This window comes from Ictidomys tridecemlineatus, chromosome Y (assembly GCF_052094955.1).
Source record: "Ictidomys tridecemlineatus isolate mIctTri1 chromosome Y, mIctTri1.hap1, whole genome shotgun sequence".
Lineage (NCBI taxonomy): Eukaryota > Metazoa > Chordata > Mammalia > Rodentia > Sciuridae > Ictidomys > Ictidomys tridecemlineatus.
Window position 1 is genome coordinate 3,002,234 of NC_135494.1, and position 19,626 is coordinate 3,021,859.

A 19,626-nucleotide genomic window follows, 5' to 3' on the forward strand; every position below is an offset into this window, starting at 1 on the left:
AGCTAATTTTCTCTGTATCTATCATATCTACATATCCATCCACCATCCATCATCTGTCCATCTATCATCTCTCTTATCTATATTTGTATCCATCCTTCCATGCATTTGCTCCATCTATCTATCCATCATGGATCCATCCGCCCATCCACCTATCACCTCTACCATCTGTGCATTGATCATCTATGTATCTCCGTTGTCCATCCATCTCTGCCATGTACCTACCTATCATCACTTCTCCACCTGCTCAAGGAAATATTTCCCTTCCTACTGTTTTTCTTTACCTGTGAGCTTACCCTCTGCAGGTCTCGTATTTTGTGAGACTTTGTTTCTGGCCGTGCTGCCAAACACCTCCAGGTCTGGCTCTCCTCTGTGGGACGTTCAGGACTCAAGCCTAGAGTTGTGTTGTCAATGACAATTTATTACAGCCAAAGGACAAAAAAAACAACAAAATCAAGAACCCAAGAAATGAATAGACCATACAATCCTTTGCATATGCAATTTTAAGAATATGCAAAACTAATTTTTATTCCTTCCTTCCTTCTTCCTCCCTCCCTCTCTCTCTCTCTCTCTCTCTCTCTCTCTCTCTCTCTCTCTCTCTTCTGTGCGGAGGGGTACTGGGGACTGAACTCAGGGGTCCTCAACCCCTGAGCCCCATCCCCAGCCCTATTTTGCATTTTATTTAGGACAGGATCTCACTGAGTTGCTTAGGGCCTCGCTTTGGCTGAGGCTGGCCTCCAACTTGTGATCCTCCTGCTTCAGCCTCCCGAGATGCTGGGATGACAGGCGTGTGTCACCACACTCAGCAAGATCTCACTTAAATTGCTCACATGTGGTACGATATTAACACAGAACATGACTACTTAAAAAAAATACTGACTTTATAATGAGTTACCCAGGTGTATCCTATAATGAGAATCAATAAATTGCCCAAAATGTACACATTAATTTTTTTTCCTTTTTTATTTTTTCTCCCCCTACCACCACCAAAAAAAAAAAAAAAATGTTTTCAGGAAGCACTGGCTGTGGATGCCCCTATGCTGTCTGCTTGGTGGCCTGAATGGGACATTTGTGACATGGAACTCCAGGCCCAATATCGTCCTGCTGATGGCGGACGACCTTGGTTTGGGTGACCTGGGCTGCTACGGTAATAACACCGTGAGGTAAAGATGCCTTGTGGGATGTCCGCCTGCTGTGTCGGAGCCCGTGACCCACCCCATGTCACGGGGACACCACAGTCCAACGTCAGTATATTGGGGTGGGGGATAGCAGAGGTGGCCCAGGACGCTGGATGCCAAATGGATATTCATGCAGCATACAGTGGAGACTACAACGTGCACGATGTGTCCTCTTGCATTTGGCTAGTTTAACTGAGCCTCATGGTCCTCAAGCTTTGTCCTCCTCAGAGACGATGTCGGAGCTTCCTACATTTCGTCTCCACTCACAGGAAATGCCCAGAAAAAGCTCAGATGTGTCTGTGGGATTGTGAAACTAACATGCTCAAGTTCATATGAGATCGTGACTGGATAGGCTTCTAGCCGCTTTTTAAAACTTAAAATTTTTCTCTATCCTTTTTTTTTTTTTTTTAAAAAAATCTGTAATCAGATTTACATAAAATTTTGTATTGATTTTGGAGACTTGAAAAGATTCAACAGAATGGGAAATAAATTCCATACTGTCACAATTTAGTTTAATTAAAGAGGCTGGTTTTTTTTTTACAAGAAACCCATTAAAATTTTGCTTCCTCTAAGTTCCTCGTTAGTTTTAGGAGAGTAATACCAACAAATGAACTCACTTTTCTATTGAAATGCACCTAAACTCAGACTCAAAATAAGTTATATCCACTAATAGTTTTGCCCACAGAGTTGGTAGCCCCCCCCCCTTATTTTCAAGGATCTATTCCAAGATCCCAAGTGAATTTCTCAAACTTTGGAGAGTACTGAATCCTATATATGCTAATTTTTTCCCCTACAGTAGCAGGAGGGTAGCATATACAGGGTGGATACGCTGAACAAAGGGATAATACATGTCCCTGGCAGGATGGCTCAAGAATACATCGTGGTTTTCAGAACAGTGTGCAATTTAAAAGTAACTGTTTATTTCTAGAATTTTTCCACCTCATATTTTTGGACCAGGGTGGACCATGGGTAAGAGAAACGTCACAACCCCAAACCGCAGATAAAGAGTGAACTCTACTCTGTTCTCTGTCTGCTCGTAACTACCAAAGCATCTAACGGAGAAGAGAGATCAAGGTATCAGATAGATAAAAGAGTATATTTTAAATTGGCCAGAAACAGTCATCTCAACCCAAAAGAGAACAACTTTGAATCTCAATTCTTTTTTGGGGAGGGATTGGAAACCCACCTGCTAAATTCTCTATATTTTTCCCTGCAGCACCCCTCACATTGACCGTCTGGCAAACGAGGGCGTGAGGCTCACCCAACACCTGGCAGCAGCCTCCGTCTGTACCCCGAGCCGGGCGGCTTTTCTCACTGGCCGGTACCCCATCCGATCAGGTAGGAGAGGAAAAAATGCAAGAGAATTTGACTCATGGAAATTTCTTTTCTTCTTTCCTTCCATCCTTCCTTATTTCCTCCCTCCCCTCCTCCTCCTTCTCTCTTTCTTCCTTCTTTTCTTCTAATTATTATTTAAATTTTATTTTGTAGGATTGGAGATTACACCCAGAACCTCCCACATGCTAGGCAAGGGCTCTACCACTGAGCCGCATCCCCAGCCCTTTTCAATTTTTATTTAGAGACAGGGTCTTACTAAGATGATTTGGGCCATGGTAAACTGCTGAGGCTGGCCTCCAGTTTGCAATCCTCCTACCTCAGCCTCCAGGGTTACTGGAATTACAGGTGCACATCACCACACTTGCCCAATAGTTCTATCTTTAAGTACTTCTGTAGAGATGCTGTCCCAGAATTATCCCGGAAGTGTCTCTGCATTCTCTTTCCCTTCCTCTTCAGTCCTTGGGACAAGGCAGCCATGTGGGGAGCAAGATAGACCATGAATCACATCACAAGTTTGGATTTGAGATTTGAGGGATGGGAACCTGATGGTTTCTAGAGAGGAATCTAATGGGACTCTAAGGAGGGTTGAGTGGGGCACGGACAGAAATGAGAAGGGCTCCTCCTAAGATGACTGAGCGTTTCACTGTGACCAAAGAACATGACAAGAAAAAAAATAGAGGAATTAAAGTCTATTTTTGGCTCATGAGTCAGTCCATGGTTGGCTGATTCCATGGCTCTGGCCCAAGGGGAGGCAAAACAAAATGGCGGCAGGGCCTGGAGGAGGTGAGCCGCTCAGGACAGGACACCAGGGAGCAGAGAGAGCTCTGCCCACCAGGGACAGGACAGAGACCCCAAAGGCACAGCCCAGGGACCCCCTCCTCCAGCCACCCCCCACCTGCTGCAGTCACCACCCAATGAGTCCATCCAAGTGGATTAATCCACTATGAGTCTACACCCAGTGAGTCCATCCAAGTGGATTAATCCACTATTAGGTTACACCAGGAAGCAGAGAGAGCTCTGCTCACCAGGGACAAGACAGAGACCCCAAAGGCACAGCCCAGGGACCCCCTCCTCCAGCCACACCCCACCTGCTGCATTCACCACCCAGTGAGTCCATCCAAGTGGATTAATCCATCGAGTAGGTTACGGCCTTCATAATCAAATGATTTCACCTCTGAATGTTCTTGCACCGTCTCCCACAAAAGCTTTTGAGGGACACCTCATATCTAAGCCATAACTCAGGGTTTGGTAGGAGGGACATCCTATGGTAAATTGGGACATTGTCCGCTTGAAGCCGTGTCCCCAGATTGTGGCTTCAGAGATGAGAGTCAGAGTATTTCATGCAGGTAGTTACCCAAACATGGCGCTGGGTTATGCTGGGCTTGGCTGACATGGGTTGAAGCAGTTTGATGTTGGAGTGTCCGTTCCACATGCTGAAACGATTGAGGTCCGCAGGTCTATTGCTCCCTAGTTCTGAAGTTGAAGGCACAAATTTACTTCAGGAGAAGAGATGGAGATGGGCGGTTTCCCTCTCTAGGCAAGTTGAAGGTCAGCCCTGTCCTGAGCTGCTCTCCTCCTCCAGGCCCTTGCGCCATTTTGTCCTGCCTCCCCTTGGGCCAGAGCCATGGAGTCAGCCAACCATGGACTGACTCATGAGCCAAAAATAAACTTTTCTTCCTCTTATTTTTTTTTTCTTGTCACGTCCCGTGGTCACAGTGAAACAGTCATCTTAGGAGGAACCCTAAGTGTTTGGTACACGTCGATGCTAAGAATAGTCATGCATTGTTAATGTGAAATTCAGACATAACGGAAGTCCTCTATTGATGTAATCTAGGGACTAGGGTCTTAAAGGAACGCCAATCAAGTTGGAGGAGGACCCATATCTATAGCTTGAATCAACCATGGATGGATGATTTATTTGAAAATAATATTGTGTGTATGCTAAAAATTTATGGACTTTTTCTTGTTACTCTTGAAAAAATAGTGTGTGCGAGCTCTTGGCACACCATTTGCATTAGGTATTATAAATAATTGAGTGTGGATTTACAGCGTATGCAAGGGTGTGCATTGCCAGGCAAAAGCTGAGCCTTGTTTTACAAGCAGCAGCATCGGTGGGTTTCGGCACCCAAGGGGTGGTCCCTGGACCCGGTCCCACGGAGACACACAGGGTTGCTTCTGCAGCTATGAAAGGTCGACGATTCTATGGGACCAAAGGACATTGTTGGGGGGCAGGGTGGGAGAATTTGGAACGTGTCGGGGTGAGCCCTGGAATTTCGCAGAGGCGATAACAGAAAGGTCGACGGCGCTGCTCACCTGTCACTTTTTATGAACTCAGGAATGGCTTCGTCCAATGGCCTGAACCGTGGCCTCCCCTGGCTCGGTGGGTCCGGCGGGCTGCCCGCCAACGAGACCACCTTGGCCAAGCTGCTGCAGCATCGGGGATACCGCACGGGACTCATAGGTAGGTCCCCGTAAAATGAGTGAATAATAAAAAAATAGAAGACGGAGGGGGACCCGTAAAGTGGAACAAATGACACAACTGAGGGACTGTACCGGGGGCGTCCTGCGCTCGTGATGGGTCCCCTTGATGAGCGGCTCTTGGAGAAATATCCCACCTGGAGAATTCCGTCCACTTTCCAATGAGACAGACGGAGGGGTGATGGCACCCTCAAAGGCCACCAGGGAGACCAAGAGGAGGCCACCACGATCAGAGTCCCAAAGCCACGATTGACACCCCCCAGGGTGGTCACGGTGGACGCTGTGACCGGTGGACTTTTCTTCTCCTTCCAGGGAAGTGGCATCAGGGCTTGAGCTGCGCCTCCCGGGATGACCACTGCCACCACCCCCTCAACCACGGCTTCGACTACTTCTACGGGATGCCCTTCGGGCTGCTGAGCGACTGCCAGGCGTCCAAGGCCCCGGAGCTGCACCGCCAGCTGCGCCTCCGGCTGTGGATCTCCACCTTGGTCCTCGGCCTGGTGCCCGTCCTGCTCCTGCTGCCCCACCTGGCCGGCTGGCTCTCGGTGCCGTGGAGCGTCATCGTCCTGTCGGCCCTGGTGGCCCTCCTCTTCTTCGTCTCCTGGTACTCCAGCTACGGCTTCGTGCGGCGCTGGAACTGCATCCTGATGAGGAACCACGAGATCGTGCAGCAGCCCATGAGGGAGGAGCGGGTCTCCGTGCTGATGCTGAAGGAAGCGCTCGCCTTCATTGACAGGTCGGCCGTCCAGTCCTGGGGGCTTTATTGCATTTGAATTTGTGTAGGACTCGATGAAAGGGACTGTGACAAAATTTTTTCAGGGTGACATTTTAGATATTCTTAAATTTCTCCTTGGATAGAAAAAAAAAAAACACAGAGTTAAGTTTCCTACCATTTTTGCATGCAATTTCCTCCCCTGCTCTTGTCCATAAAAGTGGGGTGAGAGTATTTTAACGCAGATCCCCTCTGCGGGGATGGGTGTGCAGATAGATTGAAATTAGTGGGTCTTAGTTTTGCTTTTCCTTAGAGACAGACGGAGGAAGACATCTCTGTCCGCCAGCTGCTGGGGAGGGTCCCTGAGCTGATGGAGACCTAGTTTTAAGATGTTTAGGTTCCTTACGAGCTACGTGTATGTTCCAGGCATCATGAAGCAGGAAGAGGAAGGAACGAAAAAAGAGTCGTTTCTATAAATGTCGCATCGTATATTTATTTATGTGCCCCTGTTCGCCCTCGGTTGGTACTTATTCACCCAGATGCTCTAGATGTATTGGTGTCTAAGAATCATATTCTGTCCAGAGATGCCAGAAGAGTTCAGATATTCAACAACCCGTTCAATGGCCAAACCTGTGCTACCAGGGAATAAAAGAAGAAATCACCGTTTTGGTCAAAAGACCTGACAAACACAATGTAGAGGAGGAGAAGTTGACCTGGGGCTCATGATTTCCAAGGTTCACTCAATGGCTGGCCAAATCCATGGCTCTGGGCCCAAGGGGAGCAGAACAAGATGGCGGCAGGGCCTGGAGGAGGAGAGCCGCTCAGGACAGGGCACCAGGGGGCAGAGAGAGCTCTGCCCACCAGGGACAGGACAGAGGCCCCCAAGGCACAGCCAGGGACCCCCTCCTCCAGCCACACCCCACCTTCTGCAGTCACCACCCAGTGAGTCCATCCAAGTGGATTAATCCACTATGAGTCTACACCCAGTGAGTCCATCCAAGTGGATTAATCCACTATTAGGTTACACCAGGGAGCAGAGAGAGCTCTGCTCACCAGGGACAGGACAGAGACCCCAAAGGCACAGCCAGGGACCCCCTCCTCCAGCCACACCCCACCTGCTGCAGTCACCACCCAGTGAGTCCATCCAAGTGGATTAATCCACTATGAGTCTACACCCAGAGAGTGCATCCAAGTGGATTAATCCACTATTAGGTTACACCAGGAAGCAGAGAGAGCTCTGCTCACCAGGGACAGGACAGAGGCCCCCAAGGCACAGCCAGGGACCCCCTCCTCCAGCCACACCCCACCTTCTGCAGTCACCACCCAGTGAGTCCATCCAAGTGGATTAATCCACTATGAGTCTACACCCAGTGAGTCCATCCAAGTGGATTAATCCACTATTAGGTTACACCAGGGAGCAGAGAGAGCTCTGCTCACCAGGGACAGGACAGAGACCCCAAAGGCACAGCCCAGGGACCCCCTCCTCCAGCCACACCCCACCTGTCTACAGTCACCATCCAGTGAGTCCATCCAAGTGGATTAATCCACTGACTAGGTTACACCTTTCATAACCCAATCATTTCACTTCTAAACTTTCTTTTGTTGTCTCACACATGAGCTTTTGGGGACTCCTCATATCTAAACCATAATAATTAGAGGAGGAGAAGTTTATTTGGGCTCACGGTGTCCGAGGTCCAGTCCCTGGTTGGCCGACTCCATGGCTCTGGCCCAAGGGGAGCAGAACAAAATGGCGGCAGGGCCTGGAGGAGGAGAGCAGCTCAGGACAGGGCACCAGGGAGCAGAGACAGGGAGAATCCAGGGACAGGATATAGTCCCCAAAGGATACCCCTAGTGACCTACCCCCTCCAGCCACACCCTACCTGCCCACAGTGAATCAACTCAAGTGGATTAATCCACTGATTAGGCTACACCTCTCATAACCCAACCATTTCACCTCGGATCCTTCCTGTGCTTCCTCACGCGTAAGCTTTCTGAAGCCACCTCTTCTCCAACCCCCAAAGGAGCTCTCTCCACCAACAGTCCCTCGCCCAGGTCGGGACGGGCTCTCGCTCCTGCGGCTGATCACCCCGCCTTTCCGCCCGCCCCCCCCCAGGTACAAGCGAGAACCTTTCCTCCTGTTCGTCTCCTTTCTTCATGTGCACACTCCCCTCGTGACCAAGGAGAAGTTTGTGGGGCACAGTAAATTCGGGCTCTACGGGGATAACGTGGAAGAGATGGACTGGATGGTGGGTGAGTAGCGCGCCCCGCGGCGTTCAGCCTCAGATCAAGCAAGTTCTTGGCTCTTAGTGTCGCAGGGCAGGCTCAGACCTCATGGGGGACAGCGTTGGCATTTGCCCAAAGCAGAGCCCCGTGTCTCCAAGTCGTGGCGAGGAAGGAGCACAGTATGGATGGCGGAGGTGATAAATTGGAGGCTGGGGCTGGGGAGGAAATGGGTGCATCCCGTCAGGCGAGGATGGTGACATGCTGGTCGCTGACCCCTGCGATCTACGCGGGACGGATGTTCTGCCACTCAAAGGGATGTTTGACTTCGGAGTTTCTTTCCTCCTCTGAGAGGAGAGTTTGGAAGGGTCAGGAGACACATGTCAATCACTCATCATGGAGGCGGGGGGCCCTTGTGCCTCTGCGCAGGAGCCTTTTTGGTTTAATCCACTTTAATCCCGGGGACACTGGACCCCTGAGCCCCGTCCCCAGCCCTGTTTTGCATTTTATTGAGAGACAGGGTCTCCCCGAGCTGCTCAGGGCCTCGCTGTGGCAGAGGCTGGCCTCCTACTCACGATCCTCCTGCCTCAGCCTCCTGAGCCTCTGGGATGACAGGCCTGTGCATGTCCTACCATGTGGCACGTGTCGGGCGTCCCAGGACGGGGACTGGGATTCTGCAGGATGCTCAGTGCAGCCGCTGGCCGGTCCCCTGCTGTCTGAGAGGGGTGCACAGGGCGGGGACAGTCCATGGCCTGCCGTGACGGCCCTCTTTGTGACCCCTCCCAGGTAAGATCCTGGAGGCCCTGGAGGAGGAGCGGCTGGGCAACCGCACCCTGGTGCACTTCACCTCCGACAACGGCGGCCGCCTCGAGGCACTCGACGGGGCGGCCCAGCTGGGCGGCTGGAACGGCGTCTACAAAGGTGACAGCCCCGGGGACACCAGCTCTGCCCTGGACACCGCCCGGGCTCTGCAGCTCGGAGGCACCTTCCGTCAATCACGCTGACCCACGGAAGGAGGCTGCGGCCTCCCGGCCTCTGGGGGGCTTCCAGGGGGTGCAGGGGAAAATGTTAGGGGTGGTGACAACCTTGGGACAGCAAATTCACGGGACCTCACGGGCCACCAACGGCAGGGATTCCCAGTGTCCGCACTGGGGGCCTCTGGGGCTGGGCGTGCTCTGGGGTGGGCCGTGCTGTGCGCTGCAGGAGCTGGAGCAGCCTCTCTGGGCCCCACACACCAGGAGCCAGGAGCAGCCCCACCCGGGGTGGGAGAGCCCCCTGGACAGACAGGATGGGTAGACGACAGAGAGATAGATAGATGATTGACAGGTAGGTAGACAGGATGGGTAGATGACAGAGAGATAGATAGACAGGATGGATAGATGATAGATAAATGATAGATAGATACATAGACAGGATGGATAGATGATAGATGATAGATAGATAGACAGAAAGAATAGGTAGATGTCAGATAGATAGATAGACAGGATAGGTAGATGATAGATAAATGATAGATAGATAGACAGGATAGGTAGATGATACATGATAGGTAGATAGATGATAGACAGAATAGGTAGATGACAGATAGATACATAGATAGATAGATAAGGCAGAATTAGTAGAAAACAGATGATACATGATGGACAGAGACTCTGTCCTGCAGGTCTCCTCTGCACTGGGGACCTCTGGGGCTGGGGGTTCTCTGGGGTGGGCCGTGCTGTGCGCTGCAGGAGGTGGAGCAGCCTCTCTGGGCTCTGGCATAACTCCAAGCTATGACAACTGGAAGTGTCCCCAGCCATAGCCCAGTGGCCTTCATGGGAAGCAGATCCTTCCACCCCCCTCTGAGGTAGTTTATTCAGCAGCTCAGCTGCTCCTGGGGCATCGCTAAACCACACCAGCACAAAGACAATTTGGGAAAGGCATTCGCCGTTGGCTCTTTTCTTCTTACCTTGGAAAACACCAAGTCGGAAAAACTGTATCAGGGTTTCCATGCGTCACATCATTGAATTGGCCGCCGTGACGCACCCCTGACATCCCAGCGGCTCGGGAGGCTGAGGCAGGAGGATCGCAGGTTAGAGGCCAGCCTCAGCCACTCCATGAGACTCTGTCTCACAATAAAAAAAATAAAAAGGGCTGGGGATGAGGCTCAGCGGTTAAGCACCCCTGGGATCAATCCCTGGTCCCCAAACATAGGTGTGTATCTAATTTAATCCACGTAGTCATCTCCGTGTGTGTGAGCACAGCCCTCCGTGTTCACACAGAGATGAAATTGCCTTACGATGCATTTCTCAGGAGGAGTGCACCCCCATTTTTTAAGCAATGCACACACACACACACACACACACAGATGCACCAACTGTATACGATGAATTAAAACCAAAATGTCATTCTGTGGCTCTATATATGTGTATGTATACAGTCAGGGAAACTATCTGCACCTATTCTGATTAGTGTTGTGATTCTTGTATTGCCTTCGGCCTTGCTAAATTGCTGAGGCTGGCCTCCGACTGGCGATCCTCCAGCCTCAGCCTCCGCAGCTGCTGGAAGGACAGGCGTGTGCCACGGCGCCCGGCTGGACTGGTCTTTCTGTTCCCTAGAGAACCATCTTCCTCCCCCATCTTTGGTGGCAGGTGGCAGCGGCATGGCCGGGTGGGAAGGGGGCATCCGCGTGCCTGGGATCTTCCGCTGGCCGACCGTGCTGCAGGCCGGGAAGGTGATCGACGAGCCCACGAGTCTGATGGACGTTTTCCCAACGCTGTCTTACGTCGGGGGAGGGATCTTGCCCCACGACAGGTAGGAAAGCAGACCCTGCTCCCGGGGAGGGATATCTCTGCAGGCATGTGAGGGGGTACGGCTTCCTGTGGGGACCCAGCTCCCTCCCTGATGGGCACGTGGCGCAGTCTCTTGGAGCATGTCTTACTGTCCGCTTTCCTAAAAATGACTGTCTTACCCCTCTCCATTTTTATAGAATCCCCCTCCACTTACACAGTTTGCGAGAAAGACTGGCTTATTTCACTCAGTGTGATGTTCTCCCCTTCCCCTATTGATGGGCAAACACCCTATTTCCACCCTTCTTTATGGCTGTGTAATACTCCACTACATACATTCCCACATTGTCTTGATCCTTTCATCGGACTTATATCCTTATGTGCACGAGCTGGGTCGCCCTCAGGGCTAGGATCCAACCCTGATGCACGTTGACAACCTTCCTAGCTCCCAGGTCACCAAGGTCCCTTACTATCAGTGGATTCCCCCTCCGTCTGCAGATTGGACCGACACTAAATCCGTTGGGGAATCGTTCACGTCTGCAGTGAATGTGTACGGAATTTTTTTTTTCCTTGAGGTTATTCCCTGTAGAACAGAATTTCTCAACTGTTCTCTATCATTTATGAAAATGCTGATCACTATAAATGAATCAGTGTACACATGAGCCACTGCGTCAGGTGTGATGGGTCATTCTCGTGAAGGTCTAAGATGTGCAGGGTCACAGGGAGCGAGCGCCCCGTGTCAGGAAAGGGACTTGGGCGTTCCATTTAGCATCCACCACCTTTAAAAGGCAGCTTCAAATTGCTCAGTACGTCTCTGGATGAATAAAAGGTGCGGACACTGAATTATACGCGTGGTAAACGATGGAAATGGGGCTGGGGTCAGCTCGGAGCCTTTCCTGGGCTGCAGGACATTTCCGTGATGCATCTCTTCCAACCCTTCTCTCCTAAGGGTGATTGACGGCCGGAACCTCATGCCCCTCCTGGAGGGCAGGGTGGCCCACTCAGACCACGAGTTCCTCTTCCACTACTGCGGCACCTACCTGCACACCGTCCGCTGGCACCAGAAGGACTGTGAGTACGGAGACCGCGGACGCGGGGAGGCGGGAGAAGGGCTGGTCTCTGCCTTTCTAACCTGGGAAGGAAGGAGGACGGAGAGATGGAGGGAGGGAAGAAGGGCGGACTCCGCCCCGGGACTTTAGTTGATCCTGGGTATATGCAAACCCATGTTTAGAGCAGCATGGTTCACAGTAGCCCAAGCACAGGGGCCCCCCAGGTGTCCATCGGCAGATGGATGATTAAAGAGAATGTGGACAATGGAGTACTATGCAGCCATAAAAAATGACATTATGGAATTTGCAAGAAAATGGATGGAACTGGAGACCATCCTGCTGAGTGAAATAACCCAGACTCAGCGAGTCTTATGTTTTCTTACGTATGTGGAAGTTAGGAAAAAAGAGAGAATCTCATAAAAACAGAAGAAAGACCAGCAGAGTTCAGGAAATGGCCCAGGGAGAGGGAAGAGGGGAGGTCTCGGGCAATGACAGTCACCAAATTACGTTGGGTGCACGTACAAGTCTGAATCAACGCACCCCAGGGTGATTCACAATTATAACCCGCCAAGAAAAGATTGAAAAATTGGAGATTCATGTTTTCCCAGAAGCCACCTGTAACCCATCACCGACGCGATGTCACACTGGAGGTGTCTTTTTCAGGCGGTACTGTGTGGAAGGCCCATTATGTGACGCCCAACTTCCACCCGGAGGGATCTGGCGCCTGCTACGGAAGCGCCCTGTGTTCCTGTTCCGGGGATGTGACCCACCATGACCCCCCGCTCCTCTTCGACATCTCCAGAGACCCTTCCGAGTCCCAACCGCTTACCTCCGACAATGAAGCCTTGTTCGACTCTGTCATCAAGAAGATGGAGGCCGCCATCAAGGAGCACCGCGGGTCCCTGACGCCTGTCCCTCGACAGTTGTCTGTGTTCCACACCATTTGGAAACCGTGGCTGCAGCCGTGCTGCGGGACCTTCCCCTTCTGTGGCTGCGACAAAGAAAGTGACATCCTGCCCACCGCTCCGTGAGCGGTGGGGTCACTAGTTACCCACCACAGACCTGCTGTGTCAGTCAGATTTCCATTACTGTGACAAAACACCCGAGAAAAGTCAACTTAGCTGGGAAAGATTCATTGGGGACTCATGGTTTGGAAGGTTCAGTCCCTGGTGGCCCACTCCATGGCTCTGGCCCAAGGGGAGCAGAACAAGATGGCGGCAGGGCCTGGAGGAGGAGAGCAGCTCAGGACAGGGCACCAGGGAGCAGAGAGAGCTCTGCTCACCAGGGACAGGACAGAGACCCCCAAGGCACAGCCCAGGGACCCCCTCCTCCAGCCACACCCCACCTGCTGCAGCCACCACCCAGTGAGTCCATCCAAGTGGATTAATCCACTATGAGTCTACACCCAGTGAGTCCATCCAAGTGGATTAATCCACTTATTAGTCTACACCAGGGAGCAGAGAGACCTCTGCTCCCCAGGGACAGGACAGAGACCCCAAAGGCACAGCCCAGGGACCCCCTCCTCCAGCCACACCCCACCTGCTGCAGCCACCACCCAGTGAGTCCATCCAAGTGGATTAATCCACTATGAGTCTACACCCAGTGAGTCCATCCAAGTGGATTAATCCACTATTAGGTTACACCTCTTACAACCCAATCATTTCACAATATGGCGGCAGGGCCTGGAGGAGGAGAGCAGCTCAGGACAGGGCAGCCTGGTACTAGAGAGACAGGAGCCAGGGACAGGATATAGTCGTCATGGCCACATCTCCATTGTCTTATTTTGTCCCCATAGGTCCCACCGCCTACAGTTCCCACCGTTTTTCAGGGGTCCATTCAAGTGTGAACCCATCAATGGATTCACCCACTGAGGAGCTCAGGAGTCACAGGGGAACAGTCCAGATCCGAGCCACACCACATGCCTGAGTGGGTCTGCCATTTTGGACCAAAATGGCGGCCACCACCTTGTTCCAATGCCCAGACTTTAGCTCCCCTTCAAGTTGCGCTGGGGAAGGTGGATTCCGTGCCATCACTGGGAGGGGGTCCGGTTAGCAACCCCTCCTGGCAGACGCCCGACCCCTGCACCTAATAAATCAGAGTCATTTCATGTCCCCAGTGGGGTCTCCATGGAGCCTGGGGGCCCTGCTGGAGTCGGTTTGCAAACTTGGTTGTTCTTTCCTTTCTTCTTCTTTCTTTGTCTTCCTGATGGACAAGGACCTGGTTCTGAGGCAAGATGCCTGTCCCCTGCCAACCCTGAACTTTCTCTGCCCTCTTCACTGCGCGTGTGTGCGCTCACACGCGTGTGTGACGGGGAGGACTCTGTCCTACCCGCAGAGATCCGCCGAGAGCCTTGTACAGGTGACTTCGTGGGAGTCACCTGCTGCAAAAGAAGCACCCGACGAGTGTCGTTGTCACCAGTAAGCACCATGACTGACGTCGTTGGTGTGAAGTGGCATCCGGGGCTGTCCCCGGGGTTCCTGGGGACAGAGGAGGAGAGACCGTCTTCAAGGGAAAACAGGGAAATGGTTTCGCTGGATTTTTAGGGGAGGCAGGTGCACGCCCCGGGGGTCCTTCCACAAAGGTCAAGACAAGTAGAGCCACAGCCGAGGCACCGTCAGCCCAGACCCCAACAGACAGGTGCCATCGAGTCACAGGAAAGAAGGACATGGCATCATCAGCAAGGCTAATGCCAGGAATGGACTGGACTAATACCAATGTCACATACTGATACTATGATGATATCAATGCTATGAATATGATGATATTGATGTTAAATATCCATATTATTAATAGCAAATTCATATTAATAAATAATAATATAACATAATAATATGATAATATGTAATATACAATAAGATGACATATAATAATACAATAATATAACATGATATATAATAATACAATAATATATAATAATATGATATATAATGATACAATAATATATAATATGATATATAATAATACAATAATATATAATAATACAATAATATAACATGATATACAATAATACAATAATATATAATAATATGATATATAATGATACAATAATAAATAATATGATATATAATAATACAATAATATATAATATATAATAATACAATAATATAACATGATATACAATAATACAATAATATATAATAATATGATATATAATGATACAATAATATATAATATGATATATAATAATAAAATAATATATAATATATAATAATACAATAATATAACATGATATACAATAATACAATAATATATAATAATATGATATATAATGATACAATAGTATATAATATGATATATAATAATAAAATAATATATAATATACAACAATATAATATATAATAATACAATAATATACAATATGATATATAATACAATAATATATAATAATATGATATATAGTAATACAATAATATATAATATATAATAATACAATAATATATAATATGACATACAATATACAATAATATATAATTATATAATATATAATAATACAATAATATAACATGATATATAATAATACAATAATATATAATAATATGATATATAATGATACAATAATATATAATATGATATATAATACTACAATAATATATAATAATATGATATATAATAATACAATAATATATAATATATAATAATACAATAATATAACATGATATACAATAATACAATAATATATAATTATATAATATATGATAATACAATAATATATAATATGATATATAATAATACAATAATATATAATAATATGATATATAATGATACAATAATATATAATATGATATATAATAATACAATAATATATAATAATACAATAATATAATATATAATAATACAATATATAATAATATGATATATAATAATACAATAATTTATAATATAATATATAATACACAATAATATATAATAATGCGATATAATAATATGATAATATATTAATATAACATATCATATTAAATTATTATATATAAATAAAATTATTATATAAATCATAAATTATTTATATATAATTATAAATTATTATATATAAATAATCTATGTATATATATATAAATTATTAATGTATATTTTTATTACATTAATACTCATTAATATAATACTTGTGACAATTATTAATAACAATAATCAACATGAATCATTAAAGAATAACCATTAACACTGGAATCACTATTAAAATATTAAGTAACACATGGAAAGAGCGACCGCAGCCCCAGTGGGTGTTTCCAGACGGCCCCATAATCTCTCCCAAGCGCAGAGGTCGCCCTGTGGGTCTCCGACTCCCAGCGTCTGAGGTTGGCATGACTTTTTTTTTTTTATTAAAAATGCCCAGTTTGGGAAGAAATGAGAGGAGCACAGTGGAAATTAGCCAGCACCAGATCCCGGGAGCCGTCAGATTCATCGAGAAAGGAGGCGCGGGGGTGGGGGGTGCTGAGGACGGGGACCAGGAACGGGTGTTTCATGGGGACCCAACTTCAATTTGGTAAGATGAGAAAGTTCTAGAAGCAGGTGGTGCTAGTGGCTGTCCATCAAGGTGCATGTTGGGAAGACGCCAGGACTGTACGTCTAGACATGGTCCAAGTGGGCCGGGTGCCAGGGCGCACGCCTGTCATCCCAGCAGCCTGGGAGGCTGAGGTAGGAGGATCGTCAATTGGAGGCCAGCCTCAGCAATTTAGCGAGGCCCTAAGCAGCTCAGGGAGGCCCCGTCTCTCAATAAAATACAGAATCGGGCTGGGGCTGGGGGCTCAGGGGTCGGGTGCCCCTGAGGTCGATCCCTGGTGCCCACAAACCCCGATAAAAAAGCAAACACGATTTCTGGTGGATGGGAGTCCAGGAGGAGCCATTGATTCTAAGGGACAGCCACACTCAGGTTGGTGACCTGGGGCTGGCAGTGTGGCCAGGGGGAGGGGGACACTCAGGGGCCTGGACAGGCTGTTGGGGATCTGCAGGATGCAGCAGCCCAGCTTGGGGGATGGTGCAATATCGCCCTCCCTCCAAGACCCCGGGGCTGGGCTTCCTCTTGCCTTCTAGGCAGATTTGCTAGAATGTTCCTTTGTCTTAGAGACACTCGTTTGGATACATTTCCTGAGGCCGGTCAAAGACGCCTTATTTTTTTTAAAAAAAATATCAGCAAATGATGATGGTTCAGAGCAGAAAGAAAAAGCAAAGTGAGTTTCCATGGAGCGCCTTTACCTCTTCAGGGCTGTATGCTATTTCTCACCATCGAGAGTCGCTTAGCGCCAAGCTGAAGCATCCGCTTAGCTGCGGGGAAAGCGTTTTCCTGGCCTCGGGGCAACCTGTGGCTCTCGGCTGAGCCGTCTGCATGACCGCTCGCTGGCAGCAGCCCCCTGGGGAAGACAAGGTCAGCTGCACGGGGACTGGCCACCGTCACTCTCGGAAGCCTGACGGACGAGCACATGTACAGCCGCCCAGGTTGCAAACCAGACCCCCGTCTTCAGAACCCAGCCGGAGGGAGGCTGTCCTCTTTGCAAGGATTTCTGCATCAAACACAGCAACTGCAACGATTCCCTGTGGGGAGTGTGATTTTTTGGAGTTGATGAGGCGCTGATTTCTGGAAATTTCCCAGGTAGTGACTTTGCACGAGGACACCTGTGCTCAGGAGGGTGTGGCACGTTCCACTGTCTTTCCTGTTGTTACCGACAAAATCACCATCATCTGCCCATCAAAAAAATAAAATAGGAAATAAAAGCAAAACGCCTCACCTCCATCTCCACCCACGTTCGTCCCTCCCGGTCTGACTGAGCCGGGAGAGTGCGATGCACACAGCTCAATTGACCACTAGGGGGCGGGGGCGACTCAAAAATCTGTGACACCAAGCCATTTCGAAATCCTACGCGTTTCTGTCCCTTTTACCGCAAAGCATCAGGCCACAGTGCACTCTCTCAAGAGGAATTTGCTGCAGGAAGGTTTTCCCCCCCGAGCCTCTACTGTGTTTGTCGAGGATGATGGAGCCCCAGTAAGAGCGGGCGGTGCCCACGACTCATCCGTCTTTGCCTTGATTTTGTTGATGGGATACAGAAGTCCACCCTTGACCCCCAGCCCCGTCCCCAGCCCTGTTTTGCATTTTATTGAGAGACAGGGTCTCCCTGAGTTGCTTACGGCCTCACTTTAGGCTGGCTTGGAACTGGCGATCCTCCTGCCTCAGCCTCCTGAGCTGCTGGGCTGACAGGCGTGCACCTCTGTGCCCGGCTCAACGGTGGTGTCTTTAATGACCGCTCATGTCCAGTTGATCCGACTTTTTCCTTCTCCCCTCAGGTTGCAGGTGGGTACCCAGGATGGTTGAGTCACATGGTCACTGTCCACGGCTGCTGTTCTTTTTTTCCCGGACGACGTGGCTGAACCACGGATTCCAAGTCCTGGCCCTGACCCTGTCACTGATTTTCACGGGCCTGGGGTGATTCTGTGGGAATGAACGGGTGGGAGGCTCCTGCAGGTCTCCGTGGAGCCAACTGGTTGTTGCTTTCGATGCAAAGCCTTGCCCACGTGCCTGCCCCATCCGCAAAGTCCGGGGAGACTTCTGTGACTTTACCCTTGAACCCCGCTGCAGGTGGGGAAGAGAGGTCTCAGGGCCTCCTTCTAAGGACCCTCGCATAAAACACACGGGACGAGGCCAGGGTCCTGACTGGCGTCTTCCTGAGCCACACGAAACACTGAACACTCAGCCTCTGACCTCCTAGGACTCACCCCGGACCGTGGAGCCTCTATTTATGGCATCTCAAGGGTCTCCACAAGGATGATTCTTGACAACTGGCGTCCGCTCTTGACCCCAAATTGAATCCCAATGGACCAGACCTGAGGATGCGCCAAGAGATCTAACCGGACCCTCGGGGTGTCTGAGGTCCAGTCCCTGGTGGCCGACTCCATGGCTCTGGCCCAAGGGGAGCAGAACAAGATGGCGGCAGGGCCTGGAGGAGGAGAGCCACTCAGGACAGGGCACCAGGGAGCAGAGAGAGCTCTGCTCACCAGGGACAGGACAGAGACCCCCAAGGCACAGCCCAGGGACCCCCTCCTCCAGCCACACCCCACCTGCCTGCAGCCACCACCCAGTGAGTCCATCCAAGTGGATTAATCCACTATTAGGTTACACCGGGGAGCAGAGAGAGCTCTGCTCACCAGGGACAGGACAGAGACCCCAAAGGCACAGCCCAGGGACCCCTCCTCCAGCCACACCCCACCTGCTGCAGCCACCACCCAGTGAGTTCATCCAAGTGGATTAATCCACTATTAGGTTACACCAGGGAGCAGAGAGAGCTCTGCTCACCAGGGACAGGACAGAGACCCCCAAGGCACAGCCCAGGGACCCCCTCCTCCAGCCACACCCCACCTGCTGCAGTCACCACCCAGTGAGTCCATCCAAGTGGATTAATCCACTATGAGTCTCCACCCAGTGAGTCCATCCAAGTGGATTAATCCACTATGAGTCTCCACCCAGTGAGTCCATCCAAGTGGATTAATCCACTATGAGTCTCCACCCAGGGAGTCCATCCAAGTGGATTAATCCACTATGAGTCTCCACCCAGTGAGTCCATCCAAGTGGATTAATCCACTATGAGTCTCCACCCAGGGAGTCCATCCAAGTGGATTAATCCACTATGAGTCTCCACCCAGTGAGTCCATCCAAGTGGATTAATCCACTATGAGTCTACACCCAGTGAGTCCATCCAAGTGGATTAATCCACTATTAGTCTACACCTCTCGAAACCCAGTCATTTCACCTCTGAATGTTTCTGCATGGTCTCCCACATGAGCATTTAGAGGAGGAGAAGTTGATCTGGGGCTCATGGTGTCCAAGGTCCAGTCCCTGGTGGCCGACTCCATGGCTCTGGCCCAAGGGGAGCAGAACAAGATGGTGGCAGGGCCTGGAGGAGGAGAGC

The 19,626-nt window shown here is 49.6% G+C and overlaps 1 protein-coding gene across 1 annotated transcript; it reads left to right on the forward strand.

Annotated features, from left to right (window-relative positions):
- The first annotated feature begins 1,026 nt into the window (after positions 1-1,026).
- Positions 1,027-13,897, forward strand: LOC120885205 (arylsulfatase H-like). Its single transcript, XM_078035552.1, has 9 exons — positions 1,027-1,160; positions 2,392-2,513; positions 4,846-4,971; positions 5,301-5,724; positions 7,814-7,950; positions 8,707-8,841; positions 10,548-10,710; positions 11,635-11,756; positions 12,398-13,897. The coding sequence occupies exons 1-9, from the start codon at positions 1,027-1,029 to the stop codon at positions 12,763-12,765; spliced, it is 1,731 nt and encodes a 576-aa protein (XP_077891678.1). The 3' UTR covers positions 12,766-13,897.
- The last annotated feature ends 5,729 nt before the right edge of the window (positions 13,898-19,626 follow it).

What these genes read in the sequence shown, in the direction of transcription:
- LOC120885205 (XM_078035552.1), top strand. Translation starts at nt 1,027, where the DNA reads ATGCCCCTATGCTGTCTGCTTGGTGGCCTGAATGGGACATTTGTGACA. An exon ending in ATACCGCACGGGACTCATAG is followed by an intron (nt 4,972 to 5,300) that starts GTAGGTCCCCGT and finishes TTCTCCTTCCAG; the next exon opens with GGAAGTGGCATCAGGGCTTG. An exon ending in GGGATCTTGCCCCACGACAG is followed by an intron (nt 10,711 to 11,634) that starts GTAGGAAAGCAG and finishes TTCTCTCCTAAG; the next exon opens with GGTGATTGACGGCCGGAACC.